Raw genomic sequence first — 23868 nt, 5'->3', positions numbered from 1 at the left:
CCTCTGGCCACCTCGTGAACCGGTCTACCATAGTTAGGAGGTACCCCAGGGACAGGGCCTGGACAGCTGGTCTGGAGAGTGCGTCTGCCACGACGTTGTCCTTCCCCGAGACATACTGGATGTCCGTCGTGTACTCAGAGATGTAGGACAGATGTCGCTGCTGGCGAGCTGACCAGGGATCGGACACCTTTGTGAACGCGAAGGTCAACGGTTTCTGGTCTGTGAACATGGCTAACGGCCTGCCTACCAAGAAGTACCTGAAATGCCAGATTGCCAGATACAGTGCCAAGAGTTCCCAGTCGAAAGCACTGTACTTGAGTTCAGGTGGTCGTAGGTGCTTGCTGAAGAATGCCAGGGGTTGCCAGCGCCCCTCGATGAGCTGCTCCAGCACCCCACCGACTGCTCTGTCGGATACGTCCACTGTGAGGGCGGTCAGAACGTCTGTTCTGGGGTGCACCAGCATTGTGGCATCTGCCAAGGCTTCCTTGGCTTTAATGAAAGCGGCCGTGGCCTCCTCGTCCCAAGTAATGTCCTTGCCTTTACCCGACATCAGGGTGTACAAAGGGCGCATGATACGGGCTGCTGAGGGGAGGAAACAGTGGTAGAAGTTCACCATACCAACGAACTCCTGCAGGCCTTTGACCGTGTTGGGCCGGGCAAAGTGGCGGATCGCGTCTACCTTGGCGGGCAGAGGTGTTGCCCCGTCTTTGGTAATCCTGTGGCCCAGGAAATCGATGGTATCGAGACCGAACTGGCATTTGGCCGGGTTGATCGTGAGGCCGAAATCACTCAGGCGGGAGTAGAGCTGGCGGAGGTGGGACAGATGCTCCTGACGACTACTGCTGGCTATAAGGATGTCGTCCAAATAAATGAACGCAAAGTCCAGGTCGCATCCCACCGCACCCATTAGCCGCTGGAACGTCTGTGCAGCATTCTTCAGGCCGAATAGCATTCGGAGGAACTCGAACGGGGTGATGAGTGCTGTTTTGGGGATGTCTTCAGGGTGCACCGGGATTTGATGATATCCCCAGACGAGGTCTACTTTGGAAAAGATTCTTGCCCCGTGCAGGTTTGCTGCAAAGTCCTGTATGTGCGGCACGGGGTAGCGGTCTGGAGTGGTAGCCTCGTTCAGTCTGCGGTAGTCGCCGCATGGTCTCCAACCCCCGGCTGCTTTGGGCACCATGTGCAGGGGGGAGGCCCATGGGCTGTCGGACCTCCGTACGATCCCCAATTCCTCCATCCTCTTGAACTCCTCCTTCGCCAGGCGGAGCTTTTCCGGGGGGAGCCTTCGTGCGCGGGCATGGAGGGGTGGTCCCTGGGTCGGAATGTGGTGCTGTACCCCGTGTCTGGGCATGGCTGCCGTGAACTGCGGTGCTAGAATCGATGGGAAGTTCGCCAGGATTCTGGTGAATTCGTTGTCCGACAGCGTGATGGAGTCCAGGAGTGGGGCCGGCAACTTGGCTTCACCCAGGGAGAATGTCTGGAAAGTCTCGGCATGTACCAGTCTTTTCCCTTGCAAGTCGACCAGCAGGCTGTGAGCTCGCAAGAAGTCCGCCCCCAGGAGTGGTTGGGCCACGGCGGCCAGTGTGAAGTCCCACGTGAACCGGCTGGCGCCGAACTGCAGCTGCACTGTGCAGGTGCCATAAGTCCATATCGTGCTGCCGTTTACGGCCCTAAGGTTGGGTCCTGGCTTCCTGTTGTGGGTGTCGTACCCCGTCGGGGGCAAAACACTGATCTCCGCTCCGGTGTCGACCAAGAAGCGGCGTCCCGACTGTTTGTCTCAGACGTACAAGAGGCTGTCCTGGTGGCCTGCCGCCATAGTCATTAGCGGCAGCTGGCCCTGGCCCTTGCAGGGCGGGCGACAATGGCGGGCTTTTGTGCCCCACCGCTGGTGGTAGAAACACCACTGTTCACTGTCCTCCTCACTCCTGCCTCTGTGTTGTGTGCGCTCCCTTGCCAGGCCTGGTCTGGTCTGCTGTTGGGCACGTGGCCTGGTAATCTGACCGACGGACGCCATGCTCTCCCTCTTGGCTTTCCACAGCACGTTTGCCCGGGCCGCCACCTTCCGGGGGTCGCTGAAATCTGCGTCGGCCAGCAGCAGAAGTATGTCCCCGGGCAGTTGCTCCAGGAACGCTTGCTCGAACATGAGGCAGGGCTTGTGTCTGTCAGCCAGGGACAGCATCTCGTTCACCAATGCTGACGGCAGTCTGTCTCCCAAACCGTCCAGGTGAAGCAGGCGGGTACCCTGCTCACACCGTGAGAGGCCAAAGGTCCCAATGAGCAGCGCTTTGAATGCTTCATATTTGCCTTCTTCCGGGGGCAACTGTATGAAATCCGCAACCTGGGCGGCCGTCTGCTGGTCAAGGGCGCTCACCATGTGGTAGTAATGCGTGGAATCAGAGGATATCTGCCAAATCTGGAACTGGGCTTCTGCTTGGCTAAACCACACGCGTGGTCGCAGCATCCAGAAAGTTGGCAGTTTGAGTGAAACTGCGTGAACAGATGAAGAGTCAGTCATCTTTGGTCCAAATCCCGTTTGGACCGTCAGGGTCACCAATGTAGCGATGTGCTACACACAGCGCTGAAATAACGACACGCAGTTGGTAAGTCGTTTCGAGACTAGTTTATTCAAACTTCGCGGTGCTGGTATTTAAATCCCTAGCGCCCGCCCTCTCCAGGCGGAAATGACATCGGAGGTGCATTACCAAAGTCTCCCCCCGCGCGCTGGCTATTTGTGAGCCGGTTCGCCTGTGCAGAAAGTGGGTCGCCACACTATCAACTATTCAACAACAAGTTGTGATGCTCTTTTCACAGTTGCACTTAAGCTTTTTATTGGCAACCAACAAAACAAACAGCATATGTTAAGTGAAAATAATTTTTAATCTGTATTTCAAACTACTGCTGAAAACTTGCGCTTTCACACTTTTTGTAGTCTGGAAATTCTCATTTCATACTTAATACAAACAGCAAATTTCACACATTTCAAAGTAAATTTATTAAAGTACATATATGTCACCATATACAACCCTGAGATTCATTTTTTGCAGGTTATAAATCCAATAACCATAATATAGAATCAATGAACAACCCCACCAACTTGGATATTTAACCAGTGTTCATGAAGCAACAAACTGCAAATACAAAAAGAAAGCAATAATAATGAGAACATGAGATGAAGAGTCCTTGAAAGTGAGCCCACAGGTTGTGGAAACATTTCAGCAATGGGGCAAGTTAAGTTATCCCCTTTGGTTCAAAAGCCTAATGGGGGTAATAACTGTTACTGAACCTGGTGGTGAGACTCCTACACTTTCTTTCCGATGGCAGAAGTGAGTATAACCTGGGTGGTGGTGATGATGGATGCTGCTTTTCTGCAATATTACTCCGTGTATGTGTTCAATGGAGGGAAGGGCTTTACTCATGATGGACTGGGCTACCTTGCCTACTTTTTGTAGGATTTTCCATTCCCATACCAGGTTGTGATGCAGCCAATCAATATACTCTCCATATATGTCATGCCGAATCTTTGCAAACTTCTACACAAGTAGAGGCACAGCTGTACTTTCTTTGTAATTGCATTTACTTGCTGGGCCTAGGATGGGTCTTAGAACACAGAAAGATAGAAAACCTACAGCACAATACAGGCCCTTTGACTCACAAAGCTGTGCCGAACATGTACTTACTTTAGAAATTACCTTGGGTTACCCATAGCCCTCTATTTATCTAAACTCCATGTACCTATCCAGGAGTCTCCTAAAAGACCCCATCATATCCACCTCCACCACTGTCACCGGCGGACCATTTCACGCACTCACCACTCTTGCTAAAATACTTATCCCGACATCTCCTCTGTACCTACTTCCAAGCACCTTAAAACTGTCTCTTCTGAAATGATAGCGCTGAGGAATTTTAAATTGCTCCTCTCCACCTCTGATCTCCCGATGAGGGCCGACTCATGGACCTCTGGTTTCCTCTTCCTGAAGCCAATAATCATTTCTTTCATTTTGTTGACATTAAGCAAGAGATGGTTGGTGTAGAAGCACAGCTAGATTTTCAATCTCTCTTCTATATGCAGATTCAACAAAACCTTTCATTCTGCCAACAACAGCGGTGTCATCAGCAAACTTGAATATGGCATTGGAACTGTGCTTAGCCTCACAGACATCGGTGCAAAGCAAGTACAGTGGGGGACAAGCACAGAACTCTGTAGTGCACCTGTGCTGGTGGAGATTTTGATCTGATCATGACTATCAAGTACTAAATCCAATATTCTACATATTACAGGTTACCATCAGCATGGGGTGTAGCCCTATTATATTGCAGTTACTGGATGAATTAATGTAAATAACATCTGTAAGTGCACTATAAAAAGTTGTACGTCATTACTAGCAAGTTTACTAAACAGAGCCTTTCCATCTGTTTCTACTTGGCAAATTCTTCATTCCAATTGTTCAATTTATGATATTTTGCATCGTTGCAAGGGCTCAAGGGATTGAGAAGAAATATTTGCCTGGATTGAGAATTAGCTACCTGAGAGAAATTATTTGAGATAACTGTTCATTTTCAGATCAGTAACCTATTCCTAGTGGGCTGCCAGGGTCTTCAGCTGTTTATCATCTATTACTTAGACCAAGAGACAGTGCAAGATAATCAAGTTTGTTTACAAAGCTTGATGGAAACAAGCTACAAGGAGTTTACAAATTGATACAGATAGTACAAGTATATAATGCACAGGTAAAATATAAATCAAAGAAATGCAAGGGCATTTATTTTGTTGGGGAATAAATAAAGGAATCTTCTTGTGGTGAGAAACATACACTGTGTACTACATGTAAACCAAATTAACATGCAGGCACAGAAAATAATGTGGTAGGGAAATAGTAAATTGGCCTTGATTGCAAAAGGAATCGAGTTCAAGAGCAATGCCACTGTCCACATTGTAGATGAGGCAGTTTCTGGGGTACTGCCTAGAGTTTTGGTACTCACAAAATGATTGAGACAAAGCAATGAAGATTCATCAGGCTGATTTCTGGGATGAGAGGTTTTGCTCTCAGACAAAATAGAGTAAGATCATCCCAACTGCACTAGCATTCATACTGTATGATGCCACTGTACGCAAGACATTTATATAGCTTGGCAGTCTAGATATTGAGATCATTTCTCCGGGCTGAAAAATTTACAATTTGACACTCAAATTAAGGAAGTCATTGCTTTAATACCTAAACAAGGGAAAACATTATTTACTTTTGAAGACTCTGCATATTCAGAATTTTCTAACTCAAGAGTACTATAGGTACTCAATCACTACATACATTCAAAGCTGTGAGCCAGTGAGTTCAGGATTAAGACGCAATTACGAGACATCGAGATTGGATTAAGAACTGGTCGAAGCTGAGAATCAATCATAAGTTTATTGAATGCAGAGCAAGTCGTAAAGTTCAATGCTTATTTTCTCCACAATTCTTCAACTAAAATAGTAAGCAAGGATGTTTAAGAATCAGTGTTTTTTACTCCAATATATTTTTCACTGAACCTTAGAAAAGGATTTACTCAGAAGTTATATTCACATTATCGTGGACTAATTCTATGCTGTACCAATTAATTCCCATTTCAGTTAACTCAAACTAAGAAATGTTTCATTTTTTTGCCCATGAATTTAAAGTGCTGCAATTTATTTTATGATTTAACTAACATCAGAGGAACTCTCATCAACTCGGCAACTTTGGAGACTAACAAGGTGTTGGAGTATCACATAACCTTAAGGAAACATCTGGAAACCACCTTCCAATACTAACAACAAAACAGAACCAGATGTCTCAATTGTACTCTAACTCTCATTTTTTTGAAAATTGACATTCATTAATTGCTCCAAAATATGCATGACATTTTAGAAGTATAGTAGGAATTACTTTACTTCTGAAATCGTGTAATCATATGTCACTCTTAGTACATTCTCTTTTAAGAGGATACATGGGAAACAGACAAGGCAGAAATCGTTCTGAGTCTCAGCTACTGCATGCAAACATTGCAAGGTCTCAGAGGATTAGGAATGAAACATTCCACTCTAATTACCTAATCAAAATTTAATTCACCGAAAACAGCAGCTTCCTTTGTCCAAAAATGGGAAAAATAAATTTACAAACCCAAGATATGGTAATTATGGATCTATTTCAGTTCTGGATCCATCCTCATTATAGGATGGAAGTGGAAGCTTTAGAGAGGGTGCAGAGGAAATATACCAGGATTCTGTCTGGACTTAGAGGGCATATCTTATTAAGATAGGTTGAGTGAGCTAGAGCTTTTCCCTTTTGGAGTAAAGGAGGATGACAGGTGACTTGATACGAGGCATAGATCAAGTGGATAGCCAGAGACTTTTTCCCAGGGTAGAAAAGGCTAATACAAGGGGGCATAATTTTAAAGCCATTTGAGGAAAGTATAAAAACGATGTCAGATAAGTCATTTTTAGACAGAGATAGTGGTGGGTGTGTGGAATGTCCTGCCAGGGGTGGTTTAGAGACAGATACATTAGGGACATTTAAGAAACTCTTAAATAACCTGATGGAAAAATGATGGGCTATACATGAGGAAAGGATTAGATAGATATTCCAGTAGATTAAAAGGTTGGCACAAAATCAAGGGTCTATGCTGAAATGTACAAGTATCTTGATATTTAATGACTGTCAAAATACAGGCTCATATAGATAGATGTATGCTTAATCTTGGTACAAGTTGAAATAGCACCATCTTCAGTATAGAACAGTGGATTTTAAAGACTAGGTATGGAAAGGAGAAAGATGCAAGATCAACTTGAGTGCTGAAGCAGTGGGTGATAAACCAAATGTCTACCCTCACCAATAGTTCAAAAATTAATTACAGAAATAGATTCAAAACAACTTGCCATTAACGATGCATTCTCTCTGCAAGTTTAGTACTGATACAAAATAATTAATGCATGGCAAATGCACTGTAAATTTGGAATTAGGAGTAAATCCAACTTCGTGCAAAGCCAAGAATCCCTCCAGGGTGTTCGACTACAGATGAGCAATAAATTCAATGTGGTTGTAATCATGAGCTATTCTTGGGCAAGTTCAAACCTATGTTACATAAACAGAACAGATCTTTTCTTTCCCTTCACCGCCCACTTAAAATTGATGCTATAAATATTTAAACATCGTCTGCCAGAAGTTACTCCAACTAGTCATATTTCGAACTCTCAAATACCTCTCCTCCCCTCATTGTCAACTATCCGAACGCAAACAGCAGTATAACGTCGTAAAACAGCATACGCGCGTCTTTTTTAATCTACAGTATCGGAGATAAATAAGATAAACGAGGGACTATAACAATGATGGGATGAAAACGCTTCAGTAAAAGCATGAATTAGGACATTTAAAAACTAAAACACAGCTTTGTTATACGGTTATATCAGCTAGTGATTCATTTGTTATGCAAACAGCTGATCATTAGTCACAGTAACCTGTAGTTACGAACTTCCCCAAATAAAAACTTTTAAGTTTGAAATACTCTACAAAACTGCCTGCTACTGTTGTTTTACTGACTTCAAAACAAAATTTGACCAGGTTATGTATCGGAACATTTTGAAAGGAAAAGCGCTGTTGCGTAATTAATTAGTACAGGTAAGGGACTTCCAACTTCTAATGTACACATTCCCACCTTCCAGAGATTGTCTGATGCAGGTATGTGGTGTGGCTGACAACTATCCGCGAACGTGTATCAGGTGTGTCTCTTTGCACGGAAGAGTAACATCAATCAATGTGTATGCTACCACCTTGCTGACAGAAGATCTTAAGGCAAAAGCAAGCAATTCAGCATCCCTATAAAGCCAGACAATCTACCTCTGTAGGTCCAATCCGAAGGGTCCGGCCGCTTGCGTTGTCACCAGCCCGTTCCTGGGCAGCGGAGTCCCCGGGCCTGAAGCCAGCTGCTGCCCTCCACCAACGGCGGCGGCGGCCCCCTCACAGACACCCGTTCCGAGACCGCAGTCACTGACTGGGGCGACCACAGGTCCGGCGTACCCAGCGCCCGCCACAGGCCCCAATCGGGAGGCTTGGCCGCTCGACATCCCCGGCAGACACCCGATGCAGCCGGCGGATGCCTCCTGTACCGGCCGATACTGCGGGAAGCCATTGGACAGGTCAGCGGGCCGCCGGCCGTCCAGGGAAATGTTGGTGAGGAAGCTGAGGGCGGCCTGTCTCCGCCGGGAGTCGGTACGGCTCCTCGCATGATGGTGATGTTCCTTTGGGCCGCCGTGCTTCAGACTGCAGAAGCGGAGCGAACCACTGCACGCAGCGGCCGCCATTATCCGGAATGAACAACGGCGGCAACGGCGACGAGAGGTGGGGGGAAGGGAGGGAGGGGGCGTGGCTTGAACCGGTGACTGGGTGATAGCCCCGCCCCTTCAGATCACAGCGGGTCATCTCACTCGGCCCCTCCTATTGCTTGTGACGCAATGGGTTCTCTGGCAACCGGACGCTGATGACGTCACGAAGGGGGGACCGCAATGGTAACAGTAATGCTTCACAAGTCAACAGAATGGACTGCAGATAACCAGAATGAAATGGAGCAACACGGGGAGTTAGGCAATAACTATGTCACCAGAGATAAGAAAATCTGCAGATGCTGGAAATCCAAGCAACACACACACAAAATACTGGAGGAACTCAGCAAGTCAGGCAAGATCTGTGGAAACGAGTCGACGTTTCGGGCCGAGACCCTTTGACAGTAAAAACGATGAGAAGATAGAGCGAGAAAGTGAGGTGGGGGGAAAGAAGTACAAGGTGGCAGGTGATAGGTGAAATTGGGAGGGGGAGGGGTGAAGTAAAGAGCTGGGAAGCTGATAAGTGAAAGGGGTAAAGAGCTGGAGAAGGGTGAATCTGATAGGAGAGGGAGAAGACCATGGAAAAAAGGGAAGGGGGAGGAGCATAAGAGGGAGGTGATGGGCAGATAAGGAGATAAGGTGAGAGAGGGAAATGGAAATTTCCTGACGACTATGTGTGCAGGAAGTGTGTCCAACTGCAGCTTCTGGCAGACCGCATTGAGCATCCGGAGCTGCGATTGGATTCATACTGGAGCATCCGTGATGCTGAGAAAGTCGTGAATAGCACGTTCAGTGAGTTGGCCACACCGCAGGTAAAGGCTATACAGGCAGAAAGGGAAGGGGTGGCCACTAGACAGCGTAGCAGTAGGCAGGTAGTGCAGGAGTCCCCTGAGGTCATCTCCCTCCTGAACAGATATACTGTTTTGGATACTATTGGGGGAGATGTCTCATCAGGGGAAGGCAGCAGCAGCCGAGTTCATTGCACCATGGGTGGCTCTGCGGCACAGGAGGGAAGGAAAAGGAGTGGGAGAGCTATAGTGATAGGGGATTCGATTGTAAGGGGAATAGATAGGCGTTTCTGCGGCCACAAACGAGACTTCAGGATGGTATGTTGCCTCCCTGGTGCAAGGGTCAAGGATGTCTCTGAGCAGCTGCAGGACATTCTGGAATGGGAGGGTGAACAGCCAGTGGTCGTGGTGCACATAGGTACCAACGATATAGGTAAAAAACGGGATGAGGTCCTACAAGGTGAATTTAGGGAGTTAGGAGATAAACTAAAAAGTAGGACCACAAAGGTAATAATCTCTGGATTACTACCAGTGCCACGTGCTAGTCAGAGTAAAAATAGGAGGATATTTCAGATGAATACGTGGCTTGAAAAATGGTGCAAGGGGGAGGGATTCAAATTTCTGGGGCATTGGAACCATTTCTGGGGGAGGTGGGACCGGTATAGACAGGACGGTCTGCACCTGTGCTGGACTGGAGCCAATGTCCTAGGGGGAGAGTTTGCTACTGCTGTTCAGGAGGCTTTAAACTAATGTGGCAGGGGGATGGGAACAAGTGCAGAGAGACAGAGGAGTGTAAAATGAGAGTAGAAGCAAAAAGTAGTAAGATGAAAAGTAAAAGTGGCAGGCAGGCAAATCCAGGGCAAAAAGCAAAAAGAGCCACTTTTCAACATAATTGTATAAGGGCTAAGAGTGTTGTAAAAAGAAGCCTGAAGGCTTTGTGTGTCAATGCGAGGAGCATTCGTAACAAGGTGAATGAATTGAATGTGCAGATAGTTATTAATGAATATGATATAGTTGGGATCACAGAGACATGGCTCCAGGGTGACCAAGGATGGGAGCTCAACATCCAGGGATATTCAATATTCAGGAGGGATAGATAGGAAAGAAAAGGAGGTGGGGTAGCATTGCTGGTTAGAGAGGAGATTAATGCGATAGAAAGGAAGGACATTAACCTGGAGGATGTGGAATAGATATGGGTAGAGCTGCATAACGCTAAGGGGCAGAAAATGCTGGTGAGAGTTGTGTACAGGCCACCTAACAGTAGTAGTGAGGTTGGGGATGGCATTAAACAGGAAATTAGAAATGCGTGCAATAAAGGAACAGTAGTTATAATGGGTGACTTCAATTTACATATAGATTGGGTGAACCAAATTGGTAAGGGTGCTGAGGAAGAGGATTTCTTGGAATGTATGCAGGATGGTTTTCTGAACCAACATGTTGAGGAACCAACTAGAGAGCAGGCCATTCTAGATTGGGTATTGAGCAATGAGGAAGGGTTAGTTAGCAATCTTGTCATGCGAGGCCTCTTGGGTAACAGTGACCATAATATGGTGGAATTCTTCATTAAGATGGAGAGTGACATAATTAATTCAGAAACAAAGATTCTGAACTTAAAGAAGGGTAACTTTGAAGGTATGAGACGTGAATTAGCTAAGATAGACTGGCAAATGATACTTAACAGGTTGACGGTGGATATGCAATGGCAAGCATTTAAAGATCACATGGATGAACTACAACAATTGTTCATCCCAGTTTGGCAAAAGAATAAATCAGGGAAGGTAGTGCACCCATGGCTGACAAGGGAAATTAGGGATAGTATCAAGTCCAAAGAAGAAACATATAAATTAACAAAAAAAAAGCGGCACACCTGAGGACTGGGAAAAATTCAGAGATCAGCAGAGGAGGACAAAGGGCTTAATTAGGAAAGGGAAAAAAAGATTATGAGAGAAAGCTGGCAGGGAACATAAAAACTGACTGTAAAAGCTTTTATAGATACGTGAAAAGAAAAAGATTGGTCAAGACAAATGTAGGTCCTTTACAGTCAGAAACAGGTGAATTGATCATAGGGAACAAAGACATGGCAGACCAATTGAATAACTACTTTGGTTCTGTCTTCGCTAAGGAGGACATAAATAATCTTCCGGAAATAGTAAGGGACCGAGGGTCTAGTGAGATGGAGGAACTGAGGGAAATACATGTTAGTAGGGAAGTGGTGTTAGGTAAATTGAAGGGATTAAAGGCAGATAAATCCGCAGGGCCAGATGGGCTGCATCCCAGAGTGCTTAAGGAAGTAGCCCAAGAAATAGTGGATGCACTAGTGATAATTTTTCAAAACTCCTTAGATTCTGGATTAGTTCCTGAGGATTGGAGGGTGGCTAATGTAACCCCACTTTTTAAAAAAGGAGGGAGAGAGAATCCGGGGAATTATAGACCAGTTAGTCTGACATCGGTGGTGGGGAAAATGCTAGAGTCGGTTATCAAAGATGTGATAACAGCACATTTGGAAAGAGGTGAAATCATCGGACAAAGTCAGCATGGATTTGTGAAAGTAAAATCATGTCTGACGAATCTTATAGAATTTTTTGAAGATGCAACTAGTAGAGGGGATAGGAGATAGCCAGTGGATGTGGTATATTTAGATTTTCAAAAGGCTTTTGACAAGGTCCCACACAGGAGATTAGCGTGCGAACTTAAAGCACACGGTATTGGGGGTATGGTATTGATGTGGATAGAGAATTGGTTGGCATACAGGAAGCAAAGACTGGGAGTAAACGGGACCTTTTCAGAATGGCAGGCAGTGACTAGTGGGGTACTGCAAGGCTCAGTGCTGGGACCCCAGTTGTTTACGATATATATTAATGATTTAGATGAGAGAATTAAATGCAGCTAAGAGGATGCAGGGTGACTTGGATAGGTTAGGTGAGTGGGCAAATTCATGGCAGATGCAATTTAATGTGGATAAATGTGAGGATATCCACTTTGGTTGCAAGAACAGGAAAACAGATTATTATCTGAACGGTGGCAGATTAGGAAAAGGGGAGATGCAACGAGACCTGGGTGTCATTGTACACCAGTCATTGAAGGTGGGCATGCAGGTACAGCAGGCGGTGAAAAAGGCAAATGGTATGTTGGCGTTCATAGCAAAAGGATTTGAGTACAGGAGCAGGGAGGTTCTACTGCAGTTGTACAAGGCCTTGGTGAGACCGCACCTAGAGTATTGTGTGCAGTTTTGGTCCCCTAATCTGAGGAAAGACATTCTTGCCATAGAGGGAGTACAGAGAAGGTTCACCAGATTGATTCCTGGGATGGCAGGACTTTCATATGAAGAAAGACTGGATCGACTAGGCTTATACACACTGGAATTTAGAAGATTGAGGGAGGATCTTATTGAAACGTATAAAATTCTAAAGGGATTGGACAGGCTAGATGCAGGAAGATTGTTTCTGATGTTGGGGAAGTCCAGAACGAGGGGTCACAGTTTAAGGATAAAGGGGAAGCCTTTTAGGACCGAGATGAGGAAAAACTTCTTCACACAGAGAGTGGTGAATGTGTGGAATTCTCTGCCACAGGAAACAGTTGAGGCCGGTTCATTGGCTATATTTAAGAGGAAGTTAGATATGGCCCTTGTGGCTAAAGGGATCAGGGGGTATGGAGAGAAAGCAGGTACAGGGATCTGAGTTGGATGATCAGCCATGATCATACTGAATGGCGGTGCAGGCTCGAAGGGCTGAATGGCCTACTCCTGCACCTATTTTCTATGTTTCTATGTTTCTATGAAATGGGAATTGTAAAGGGGGAGCAATCACTGGAAGTTCGAGAAATCAATGTTCATGCTATCGGATTGGGGTCTACCCAGATGGAATATAAGGTGTTGCTCCTCCAACCTAAGAGTGGCTTCAAATTGGCAGTAGAGGAGGCCATGGACTGACATGTTGGAACAGGAATGGGAAGTAGAATTGAAATGGGCTGCCACTGTAGGTGCTCGACAAAGCGGTCTCGTAATCTATGTTGGGTCTCATGGATATACAGGAGGCCACACTGGAAGCGCTGAATACAGCAGATGATCCAATGGACTCACAGGTGACGTGTCGCTTCACCTGAAAGGCACCGATATACGGGAGGCCACACTGGGAGCACAATATAATGTAGATGACCCTAACAGACTACACTTTGTCTGCCAGAAAAAGTAGGATCTCCCGATGGCCGCCTATTTCAATTCTATTTCCCATTCTCATTCCAACATGTCAATCTATAGCCTTCTCTACTTGGCTTTGGAATCCAACATTTCTATAAGACCATAAGATATAGGAGCAGAATTAGTCCATTTGGCCCATTGAGTCTGCTCCACCATGACTGATACATTTTTCCTCTCAGCTCCAATCTACTGCCTTCCTCCCCCACCCCCTGAATCCACTGCACCTGGAGAATGTTACCCAGGTTTTCTCTGTTTTGGATATGGATATGAAAATGGACTTGGACTATGGACTTATTTTCAGTCTTATAGTTTTTAATGTTCCATGTTTTGCCCAATCATTTTTTGTGTGTGGGGGGCGGCAATGGGGGATTTGGAGTGGGGGGGGGTCAACGTGCCTCTTCCGTTTTGGTTCATGTTTTTCTGTGGTGAGAGGAATTTGGGGATTGATAATCGTGTTGCTATTCTTTCTTGGTTTTGTTACTATCTGGAGAAGTAGAATTTCAGAGTTGTATACTTTGATAATAAATGGACCTTTGAACCTTTGGAAATGTATCATTTGATTAAGAATTCTTTGTTTGTTTACATAATTCATTTCAGGTTAAGTGTAAGAAGTACATGAATGGCATATGTCATTACATCACTCTGTCATATGTGCGTGCCTCTCCAAAAATAAAATGAAGTAGATATGTCATTCTGGACTCCCGTGTTTTTATTTTGATTAGTTTTTGGAGTTACAAAACGTAATGGTGACAACAAGTGAATTTAAAAATTAACCTAAGAGAACTACTTACCTGTTGAAGCACAGCATGTTTTATTTTCTTTGCAATGGGAGAGAGACATTCGAGCTAAAAAAGAAGCCGAGCACGTATCTCTTCGGAAGGTGGGGAGACGGTTGAATTTTTAAACAGGCAGAAAAGGGATGGAAATTCATGAGTTCATAACCAGTGGGTAGTTGATGATATAATAATAAAAAATTCAAAAAAGTAGAAATGTCTGGCTACATCAGAAAAATAGACAATAGGTGCAGAAGTAGACCATTCGGCCCTTTGAGCCTGCACTGCCATTCTGAGATCATGGCTGATCATCTACTATCAATACCTGGTTCCTGCCTTGTCCCCATATCCCTTGATTCCCCTATCCATAAGATACCTATCTAGCTCCTTCTTGAAAGCATCCAGAGAATTGGCCTCCACTGCCTTCCAAGGCAGTGCATTCCAGACCCCCACAACTCTCTGGGAGAAGAAGTTTTTCCTTAACTCTGTCCTAAATGACCTACCCCTTATTCTCAAACCATGCCCTCTGGTACTGGACTCTCCCAGCATCTGGAACATATTTCCTGCCTCTATCTTGTCCAATCCCTTAATAATCTTATATGTTGCAATCAGATCCCCTCTCAATCTCCTTAATTCCAGCGTGTACAAGCCCAGTCTCTCTAACCTCTCTGCATAAGACAGTCCGGACATCCCAGGAATTAACCTTGTGAATCTACGCTGCACTTCCTCTACAGTCAGGATGTCCTTCCTTAACCCTGGAGACCAAAACTGTACACAATACTCCAGGTGTGGTCTCACCAGGGCCCTGTACAAATGCAAAAGGATTTCCTTGCTCTTGTACTCAATTCCCTTTGTAATAAAGGCCAACATTCCATTAGCCTTCTTCACTGCCTGCTGCACTTCCTCATTCACCTTCAGTGACTGATGAACAAGGACTCCTAGATCTCTTTGTATTTCTCCCTTACCTAACTCTACATCGTTCAGATAGTAAGATATGTTTGATTGCACAATAGATAACTGTATATTGTATACTGAATATTTTGAAGAAAGTGAAATGAAAAGTGAGCACCAGTGTCACTGAGGTGGCAAGGCATACAGTTTGTTTAGAAGTTTAACTGCTCCAACCAAACTAGCCAGAATGAGCTATGCTGATTTCGTGAAATTAATGCAGGAACATTTAGAACTGAAACCATTGTTGATTGCAGGATGCTTCAGGTTTCATAAGCAAAATCAAAAGGAATGGGAGTCCATTTCAGCTTATGCGGCTGAATTGAAGAAATTGTCTAGGTATTGTCAGTACAATGATGGGCTTAATCATGTACTGAGAGATTATTTAGATTGTGGCATCCTACAAGAATCCATTCAAAAACAGCTTCTAACTGAAGCACAATTCACATTTAAATGAGAAGTTGAAATTACTGTATCAATGGAAACCACAGACAGAGACACAGTTGAGTTACAGTCAGGTATGAAAGTGAGAGTGAACAAAATTGCAGCATCCAAACAGAAGCCTGCCTGGCTTAACAAACTGTTACTGTTGTGGCAGTGGTTCAAGGCACACCAGACCAAAGCATAAAATGCAACCAAGTAGGACACATACAGTACAAAGAGCATGTTGGCAGACAAAAATAGATGGGATGCACAGTGAAGAGAAAAAGCTAAAAGTTAAGCTGCAGGTTCAAAATGAGCTCTAATCTGCATGCTGTTGATGAAAAATCTGATAATGATGAGAGTGACACGGGACTGAGTAGCCTTATGATTTACAATGTGAAAATTAACAATAGACAAACAATATGGCTTATACCAGAAGTGAATGGCAAGTTAATTAAAATGGTATTGGACTCTGGCTCGGGTGTTTCAGTCATTCCCCAAAATGATTTTGAATGATATTTCAAAGATACTGAACTGAAGCCTGCAGTATCCAACTAGGCACTTATACTGAAGAAAAGAAAACTTTAGTGGGAATAACATTCATAACAGTGAAACAGAATGACCAACAAGCCACATTTGGGCTTGTCTGTGGTAAAAACAGGAGTGCCAGCATTATGCGGACAACTACAGATACAGCTGAGACAACTTCAGTTTGATTGAAGTTCTAGCTACCAGTTCCTGCCACTTCCCCTGCAACAGCATCAACTGAAAATGAATTAAGAAAGGTACTGGATGATATCACAGCAGTGTTAAAGAATGGTATTGGAGAACTCAAACATATCAAAGGTAAAATAGTGTTAAATGAAAGTGCCACACTCAAGTTTTACAAAGTCTGTCCGGTTCCCAATACCATCCATGATAAAAGAAGCCAGTGAGCTAGACTGCATGGAATCTGAAGGAATTCTTTCATTTTTCAAGTGGAGCCCATGGGAAATGACAGTGGTCCAAGTAGTCAAGAAGAATGGGTCTGTCAGGATGATTTTCATGTCAACATTAACTCAGTACTGAAAGTTGATCAATATCCTCTGTCCAGGATAGGGGATATCTTTGCAAACCTTTCTGGAGGGAAAGATGTCAGCAAAGTGGACGTAGCTGAGGCCTACCCGTAGACTAAGATGGAAGAAGAGTCCAAAGTGTTCCTCACCATAAACACTTACAAAGGGTTTTATTGCTATAATAAACTCTGCACCTGCACTCTGGCTGAAAGCTCTGGACCAGGTGATGCAAGGCTACCCAGGCACTCAGTGTTACTGGTGAGCATGACAACGAACATCTCCGAAACATCAAGGCAGTGTTAAAAAGATTAAATGATTACGGGCTCGGAGCACAATGCAACAAGTGTGAATTCTTTAAACCAAGCATGACTTACTGTGGTCACACAATTGACGCATGGGATTTACACGTGTGGTGAGAAAATCCAAGCAGTGGTGGATGCTTCAAGACCAAAGGACATATCACAATTGCAGTCATTTTCAGGACTTGTCAATTGTGATAACAGGTTCCTGCCAAACTTGGCTGTTGAGCTGCACCCCTTGAACATATTACTACAGATTGGGAAGAAACGACAATGGACAAAGCAGCATGAGGTGACTTTCCAAAAGCGAATGGAAATGGTGACATCAGACACTGTACTCACACATTATGATCCACACCTTCCAGTGAAGCTTGCCTGTGATGCCTCACCTTATGATATAAGTCATACAGACAGACAGACAGACATACTTTACTGATCCCGAGGGAAATTGGGTGAAGTCATGTCACATGTTATGAGTGATGGAAGTGAATGCCCATAGTTTTTACATCAGGTTCCCTTACTGCTGCAGAGAAACATTACACACAGAGTGGCAAAGAGGTCTTGAGTCTCATTTGAAGGTGTAAAACTTTTCAACCAGTACTTGCATGGGAGATAGCTTCCTCTCATTACTGATCATCAACCACTAGTGTACATTTTTAATCTACAGAAGGGTGTTCCGCTAACAGCAGCAGCATGAATGCAGAGATGGACTGTTTCTTGGAGGACACAATTAGAAGACCGAATTCAAGAGGAAAGGAAATTCCTGAAAAATTGAGAAAAGACAATATTCCTCTTGACATATTCTCCCTAAGGCAAATTGAAAATCTCCCTGTTACAGCAGAGAAGATCAAAAGGAAACCAGAAAAGACCCCACACCATCTCAGGTCTACATAGCCACCCAAAATGGCTGGAATATGCAGCAGAAACTCCAGTTCCCCTATTTTTATCAGCATCAGGGTGAATTTGGCCCTGACGGGGATTGCCTTGACTGGAGATTGAAAGTACCATCCAAGCTGAGAGCTAAAGTTTTGTAAGAGCTGCATGCCAATCATCTAAGCATGGTCAAAATGAAAGTGTTGGCTCGAAGCTTTGAAGGCCTGGGATAGGTCAGCAGATCAAGCAGCCTGCCATGCACTGTTTGGGATGCCAAGAGCAACCCCTCTCCATCTCTGTGAATGGCCAGCACTTCACTGGTAGAGGATTCTTGTTGACTTTGCCAGATTTCATGGGCACAAATATCTTGGTAGTAGTGGATAAGCTAAAAGGTGGCCGGAAGTGTTCCTAATAGCCTTCATTAGAGCCTCGCCCACTGTTAATGTATTAGGAAGCCTCTTCTCAAGGATTGGTGTTCCAGAACACTAGATCAGTGATAATGGACCACAGTTCATGGGGGAACAGTTTCAGGCATTGCTAAAAATGAATGGAATAAGGCCAATTATGTCTGCACTGAACCACCCAGCTGCAAATGGCTTGGCGAAAAGATTTGTTGAGTCTAAAGAATGCAATGTGAATGATGTCTGCAGAACACTCTACACTGACATTTCCTCTTTGCATATTGCAATCCATAACCAACAAGTCATCAGCTATGCTGATCCTGGGTTGTCCTTGGCTCTCATGCTTGGATTTCCTCGAATTCAATCTTGGAAGGGGTATGCAGGACAAACAGATGAAACAAATTGAGGGCTCCTCAATCAAAGAGGTTCGATGTTTCACTCCTGGACAAACAGTCCTGGCAAGGGACTGATTAAAAGGTGATTAAAAGTGGACACTTGGAAAGACTAAGGGCAGAACTGGGCCACTCTCCTAACCAATGGAGATTGCATCAGGTGGCATCTGGAGGTGACGCATCGATCAGTTGAGAACAGCAGTGTCAATTGCTCGAGGAGAGCAGAGTAAATTTTTAGAGGAGAACGGTGTCTGGTGCTGTCAAAACCACTTTCTGCAGTCTCGGAGTCAACTGCTACAACCACCATGGAGGAGACCCCTCAACCTGAGAGTGTTTCACAGCCACAAGTCTCTCCTGCTAAGCAGAGTGAACCCCCCACCCCGTCAGGAAAGAGGTTATCCCACAAGAGTGAGAAATCTTCCACAGGGATTAAATATATAGGTCTGAATATATATGTATATTATATAAGTTGAGATGCATTCTATATTTGGTTTGAGTTTATAACCAAGCAGGGAGAAGTGTTGTCCAGTTAATATTTCAGTGATATTTGAGTAATATTGTAAATGTATTATTTGATTAAGCAGTCTTAATTTGTTTACATAATTCATTACAGATTATATGTAAGAAGTACGAGAATGGTATACACACACCAGCATTTTGTGTGTGTTGTTGTTTGAATTTCCAGCATCTGCAGATTTCCTTGTGTTTACATAATTATGTCACCACTTCATATGTGCCTAAAATGAAATACTCATGTTATCTCGGGTTCCTGTGTTTTTCTTTCAATTAGTTTTTGGAATTACAAAACATAACAGTGGCAATTACTAAAGGGTTCCCTCCTGAAATTTGCAGTGTGAAGTATATAAAAGAGGTGAAGCTAGCTAACCTGAAGCTTAGAGTGACAGATGCCATTGCATAGATTCCAGCTACAGTTCCCCTGGTCAAAGCTATGTAGAAGCATCCCATAGTGTTGATCATTCTGGCTTTGTTTCACTCTTCATCTGTCTAGTTTTTGTCCAGATGACCACAGAAAAGGAGCAGGCAGCTGTATTGTATATTCCACGAATAACATCCCTTGTTCTTCAGTTATTTTGCTCCATAAAGAACACAAGAATCAAGGTCAATTTATAAAATCTTGTGCCTAATCCAATCTTGGCATCAATAGCACTTTCCTGCTCTCTCTGCATACTCCCCGACCTCCTCACAATTCGAACATATGTCAATGTTCATGTTAAATATGTTCGATGACTCTGCCATCTGTCCAGCACTCTGAGGTGGAGAGTTCCAATGAATCATTACCATTGGTAAGAAATTCTTTCTCAGATCTGTGTTTAAATTGACAACCCTTTGTACTGAAACCAGACACCCAATCGCACTTGACGAAACATCCTTGCAATATTCAGTCGCTCTTCCCCTCAAACTTCTACATGTTTCAATAAAATTACCTTTTTCATTCTTCTAAACTCCAAACAGTGTAAATAAAGCTTGTTCAGTCTGTTTCATACGTTAGCTCAATGATTCCAAACAGGGGTGGTACTGCTTCCCCCAAGGGTCAGTTACGTGTCCCAAGGGGGCATTAGGGGAAATATAAGTCATTGGGGTGTGTTAAAGAGTCTTGGGGTGGGGGTGTGTGTGGCAGTAAGTGGCAACCTAACTTGAAGCACGAGGCTTGACCAACTGTGTCAACTCACTGTCATCATCTACATCTGATAGGCATTCCAATTTTGTGTTAATATTTATATTAATTTAGCCTTGTTAATGATGGATAAATATGTATGGTGTAATCTCTGAGTCTAAAGGTAGTGAAACTTTGAATTCTAATCTTGCTGAGAAACAGAAACTACAGTAAGTGCATCAATACAATGTTACATACCTGGAGTATGGTTTTATTCCATTCCTGTCAGATCGGTGATGCCCCATGTGCCTTATTTGTAAAGTAAACACGAGGAAATCTGCAGATGCTGGAAATTCAAACAACAACACACACAAAATGCTGGTGGAACACAGCAGGCCAGGCAGCATCAATAGGGAGAAGCGCTGTTGATGTTTCGGGCCGAGTCCCTTCGTCAGGACTAAATTAAAGGAAAGATAGTAAGAGATTTGAAAGTAGGAGGGGAAGGGGAAAATGTGAAATGATAGGAGAAGACCAGAGGGGGTGGGGTGAAGCTGAGAGCCAGAAAGGTGATTGGCAAAAGGGACAATTGGTCAATGTTCATGCCATATATACCAGCAGGGTAGCCTCCAACCTGATGGCATGAACTTTGACTTCTCTAATTTCGATTAATGCCCCTCCTCCCCTTCTTACCCCATCCCTGATATATTTAGTTTTTCCCCCCACCTTTTTTTGTCCTTTCTTTCTGCCCATCACTCTGCCTGTTCTCCATTCCCTCTGGTGCTCCCCTCCCCCTTTCTTTCTCCCTAGGCCTCCTGTCCCATGATCCTTTCCCTTCTCCAGCTCTGTATCCCTTTTGCCAATCACCTTTCCGGCTCTCAGCTTCATCCCACCCCCTCCGGTCTTCTCCTATCATTTCACATTTTCCCCTCTCTCTCCTACTTTCAAATCCCTTACTACCTTTCCTTTCGGTTAGTCCTGACAAAGGGTCTCGGTCCGAAACGTCAACAGTGCTTCTCCTTATAGATGCTGCCTGGCCTGCTGTGTTCCACCAGCATTTTGTGTGTGTTGCCTTATTTGTAATACTGTACTATCTAATGAAGCCATGAAACCATCAAGATTGCAGTAGTGCTTCTGTAAAAGGCACCCTGAACAGGCTACTTATGGTATTACTAAGTTCCAGAAGATGAAAGAGGAATTTAAAAAGCATTGCGCAATTTGAGTTATTTGCCAAGAAAGCTAAAAATGACCTTGATAGTAGTCACATTGCTTCTTATAACATTCCTAAAATGATAGCAAAGTGTGGAAAAATCTCATACAATTGGTGAAAGATTAATAATGCCTGGTGCATCAGAAGTGCTCACCACTGTTCTCAAAATAGATAACAGCATTTTAAAATCAATTCATCTGAGTCAGAACTCTCTAGCCCATTGTATTGATGAAATGAGTTTAGTGACATTTATGGAAAAAGAAATTCCAAGTCTGTTTGCAATCCATTGTGTAATTCATCATCAACATCTCACTGCCAAAAACCTCAGCCAGTGACTCTTTTCAAGCATGACTCTTGTAGTATTTGCTGTCAACACAATTAAAGCTCATCCATTAAATAGCAGAATACTTTGCCAATTATCCCAAGAGAATTATGAAGAGTTTTAATACTTGCTTCTTCACGCTGTAGTGCGTTGGCTGTCTAAAGACTGCTGCTTAAAATGTTTCTTTGTACTTTTTGATGCCGCGGTTGAATTTTTGCTCAAAGTTGACAAGAACTTGGGAAACAAGGTTAAATTTCTACGTGGAGATATGACATACCTAGCCAATCTGTATGACAAAATGAATATTCTAAATATGAAGCTGCAGGGTGAGAATTTCAATTTAATACAAGCAATAAGTGTAATGTCCACTTTTATCAAAAAAATGGAAATGTCTGATTGGGAGAAGAATACTCTCAGTTTCCCTGCATGGAAAATATGGCACTCTCTTTCTCAAATGGTGATTTGTAAGGGTACTGCTTACAACTGCTGTCACTGAAGAAGGATTTTCAGAATTGATTGAAGGATTTGAATGATCTGGAAATTCTGGACTGGGTGATTAAACCACTTCTTGCAAGGTAGAAGAACAGGAAGAACGTTTGCAAGAAGAAATTGTCGAAACTCAGAATGATGAAGAAGCAAAATGCTTTTCAAAAGTGTCGGTTTTGTGGTATGTGGCTACACTGTCACATGAAGCTTCCTGGTCTTTGGAGAAGAGTCAAACTGCTTTTCATTGCATTTCCATCCTCCTACCTTGTTGAAAGAAGCTTCAATGCAGTGAACCACATATTAAAAAAAAACAGACAGCACTTGGACATAGTTACGTGTGGGGATTCATGGCTTTTGCTGTAACAACTTGAACCAGATATTTCAACTCTTGCTGAAACCTGTCAAGCTCAAGGATCACATTGATATTGAAGCTGCTGTATGGTGCACAGGCACTGTATAAGCTGGGTTAAGAGACAAATAAAAAATTAAAGCAGAATTTTTTCTTATGTTAGCATTTGGTAGACATTTTTTACACTGTGGGGGTGCTGGTAAGTATAATATGCTTAAGAGGGGTGTTGGCAAGTATAAAAGTGTTTTAGGGGGCTGTTGGGCTAAAGAATAAGTTGGGAAACACTGCAGTAGCTCCTTCATCCCAGGAATATCCCTAGTGATCATGTCTGTATTACATGTTTGTAAGTATATTTTTATTTAGAAATGAAAAATGAAAGTGCAGTAGCACAGTGATTAGTTTTTTCGTTCTTCTTTACAAGATGGATAACTTCACATTTTCTATATTATCATCCACCTACCAATTTCTTAGCCACTCACTTAACCTATTAATATCTCTTCACAACATAATAATTCACCTTTCTTTCCTTCTTAAGAAAACTTAGGTAATGTAGACTCATTCCCTTCATCAAAATCATCAATTAGATTATGAACAGTCGAAGCCTCTCCCTGATCCCTGTGATAGTCCACTACTTACTGATCCAGAAATTACCCATTTATCACAACTCTACTTTCTGTTGAATGGTCTCGGCCTGAAATGTCAACTGTGTATTCATTTCCACAGATGATGCCTGACCTTCTGAATTCCTCCAGCATTTTGCATGTGTTACTCTGGATTTGCAGCATTTACAGAATCTCTTGTGTCTTGCGCATTTTTATTTTGTGGCATCTTATTGAGCAACTTCTGGATATCAAAACATATAAGATTTACCAGTTCGCCTTTATCCACCCTGTTTGTTACTTCCTCAAAGATCTCTACCAAACATATCGAACAATTTTCCTTCCATAAAGCTAAGTTGACTCTACTTGGAGACACAAGAGACTGCAGATGCTGGAACCTGGATGATAGAAAAGGAGGAGGTAAATAGGCAAGTGCCACAGGACCTGCAGTTAGATGGAAAGTTGGAAAGGGAAGGGCAATGGCCTTTGCTGGTGATGGAATAGTCAGTCGGAATGCCCCAGTGAGAAAAGTCCCTTCAGAAAGTTAGAAGTGAAAACTGTATTAGTTCTACTTCTCACAGCTTCTGCTTTTACTCCTCTGTGATTTTGCGAAGAGAGTATTGCGCATGGCAACATCTTGACTGAAGCTTGATACTCATTATCGATTAAAGCCATGAAGCCAATGATCCCCATCACTCAGGCCATGCTCTGTTCTTGCTCTGACCATCAGGTACAAGAGCCTCAGGACTCACACCACATACTTCAAGAATAGTTGCCACCCCACAACCATCAGACCTTGAATAAAAGG

General features: G+C 43.7%; 1 protein-coding gene across 1 annotated transcript in view; it reads right to left on the bottom strand.

Annotated features, from left to right (window-relative positions):
- The window catches only part of cables2b (Cdk5 and Abl enzyme substrate 2b), a 39652-nt gene extending 31306 nt beyond the window's left edge, over window positions 1–8346 (bottom strand). The window contains exon 1 of the mRNA XM_073061950.1: window positions 7854–8346. Coding sequence (XP_072918051.1) covers window positions 7854–8317 — 464 coding nt within the window. The 5' untranslated portion in view covers window positions 8318–8346. The remainder of the gene's footprint in view (window positions 1–7853) is intronic.
- Window positions 8347–23868: the final 15522 nt, after the last annotated feature.

The sequence above is a fragment of the Hemitrygon akajei genome, chromosome 11 (assembly GCF_048418815.1).
Source record: "Hemitrygon akajei chromosome 11, sHemAka1.3, whole genome shotgun sequence".
Lineage (NCBI taxonomy): Eukaryota > Metazoa > Chordata > Chondrichthyes > Myliobatiformes > Dasyatidae > Hemitrygon > Hemitrygon akajei.
Note: the sequence above shows the minus strand (reverse complement) of the source record. Positions and strands in the feature narration are given on the sequence as shown.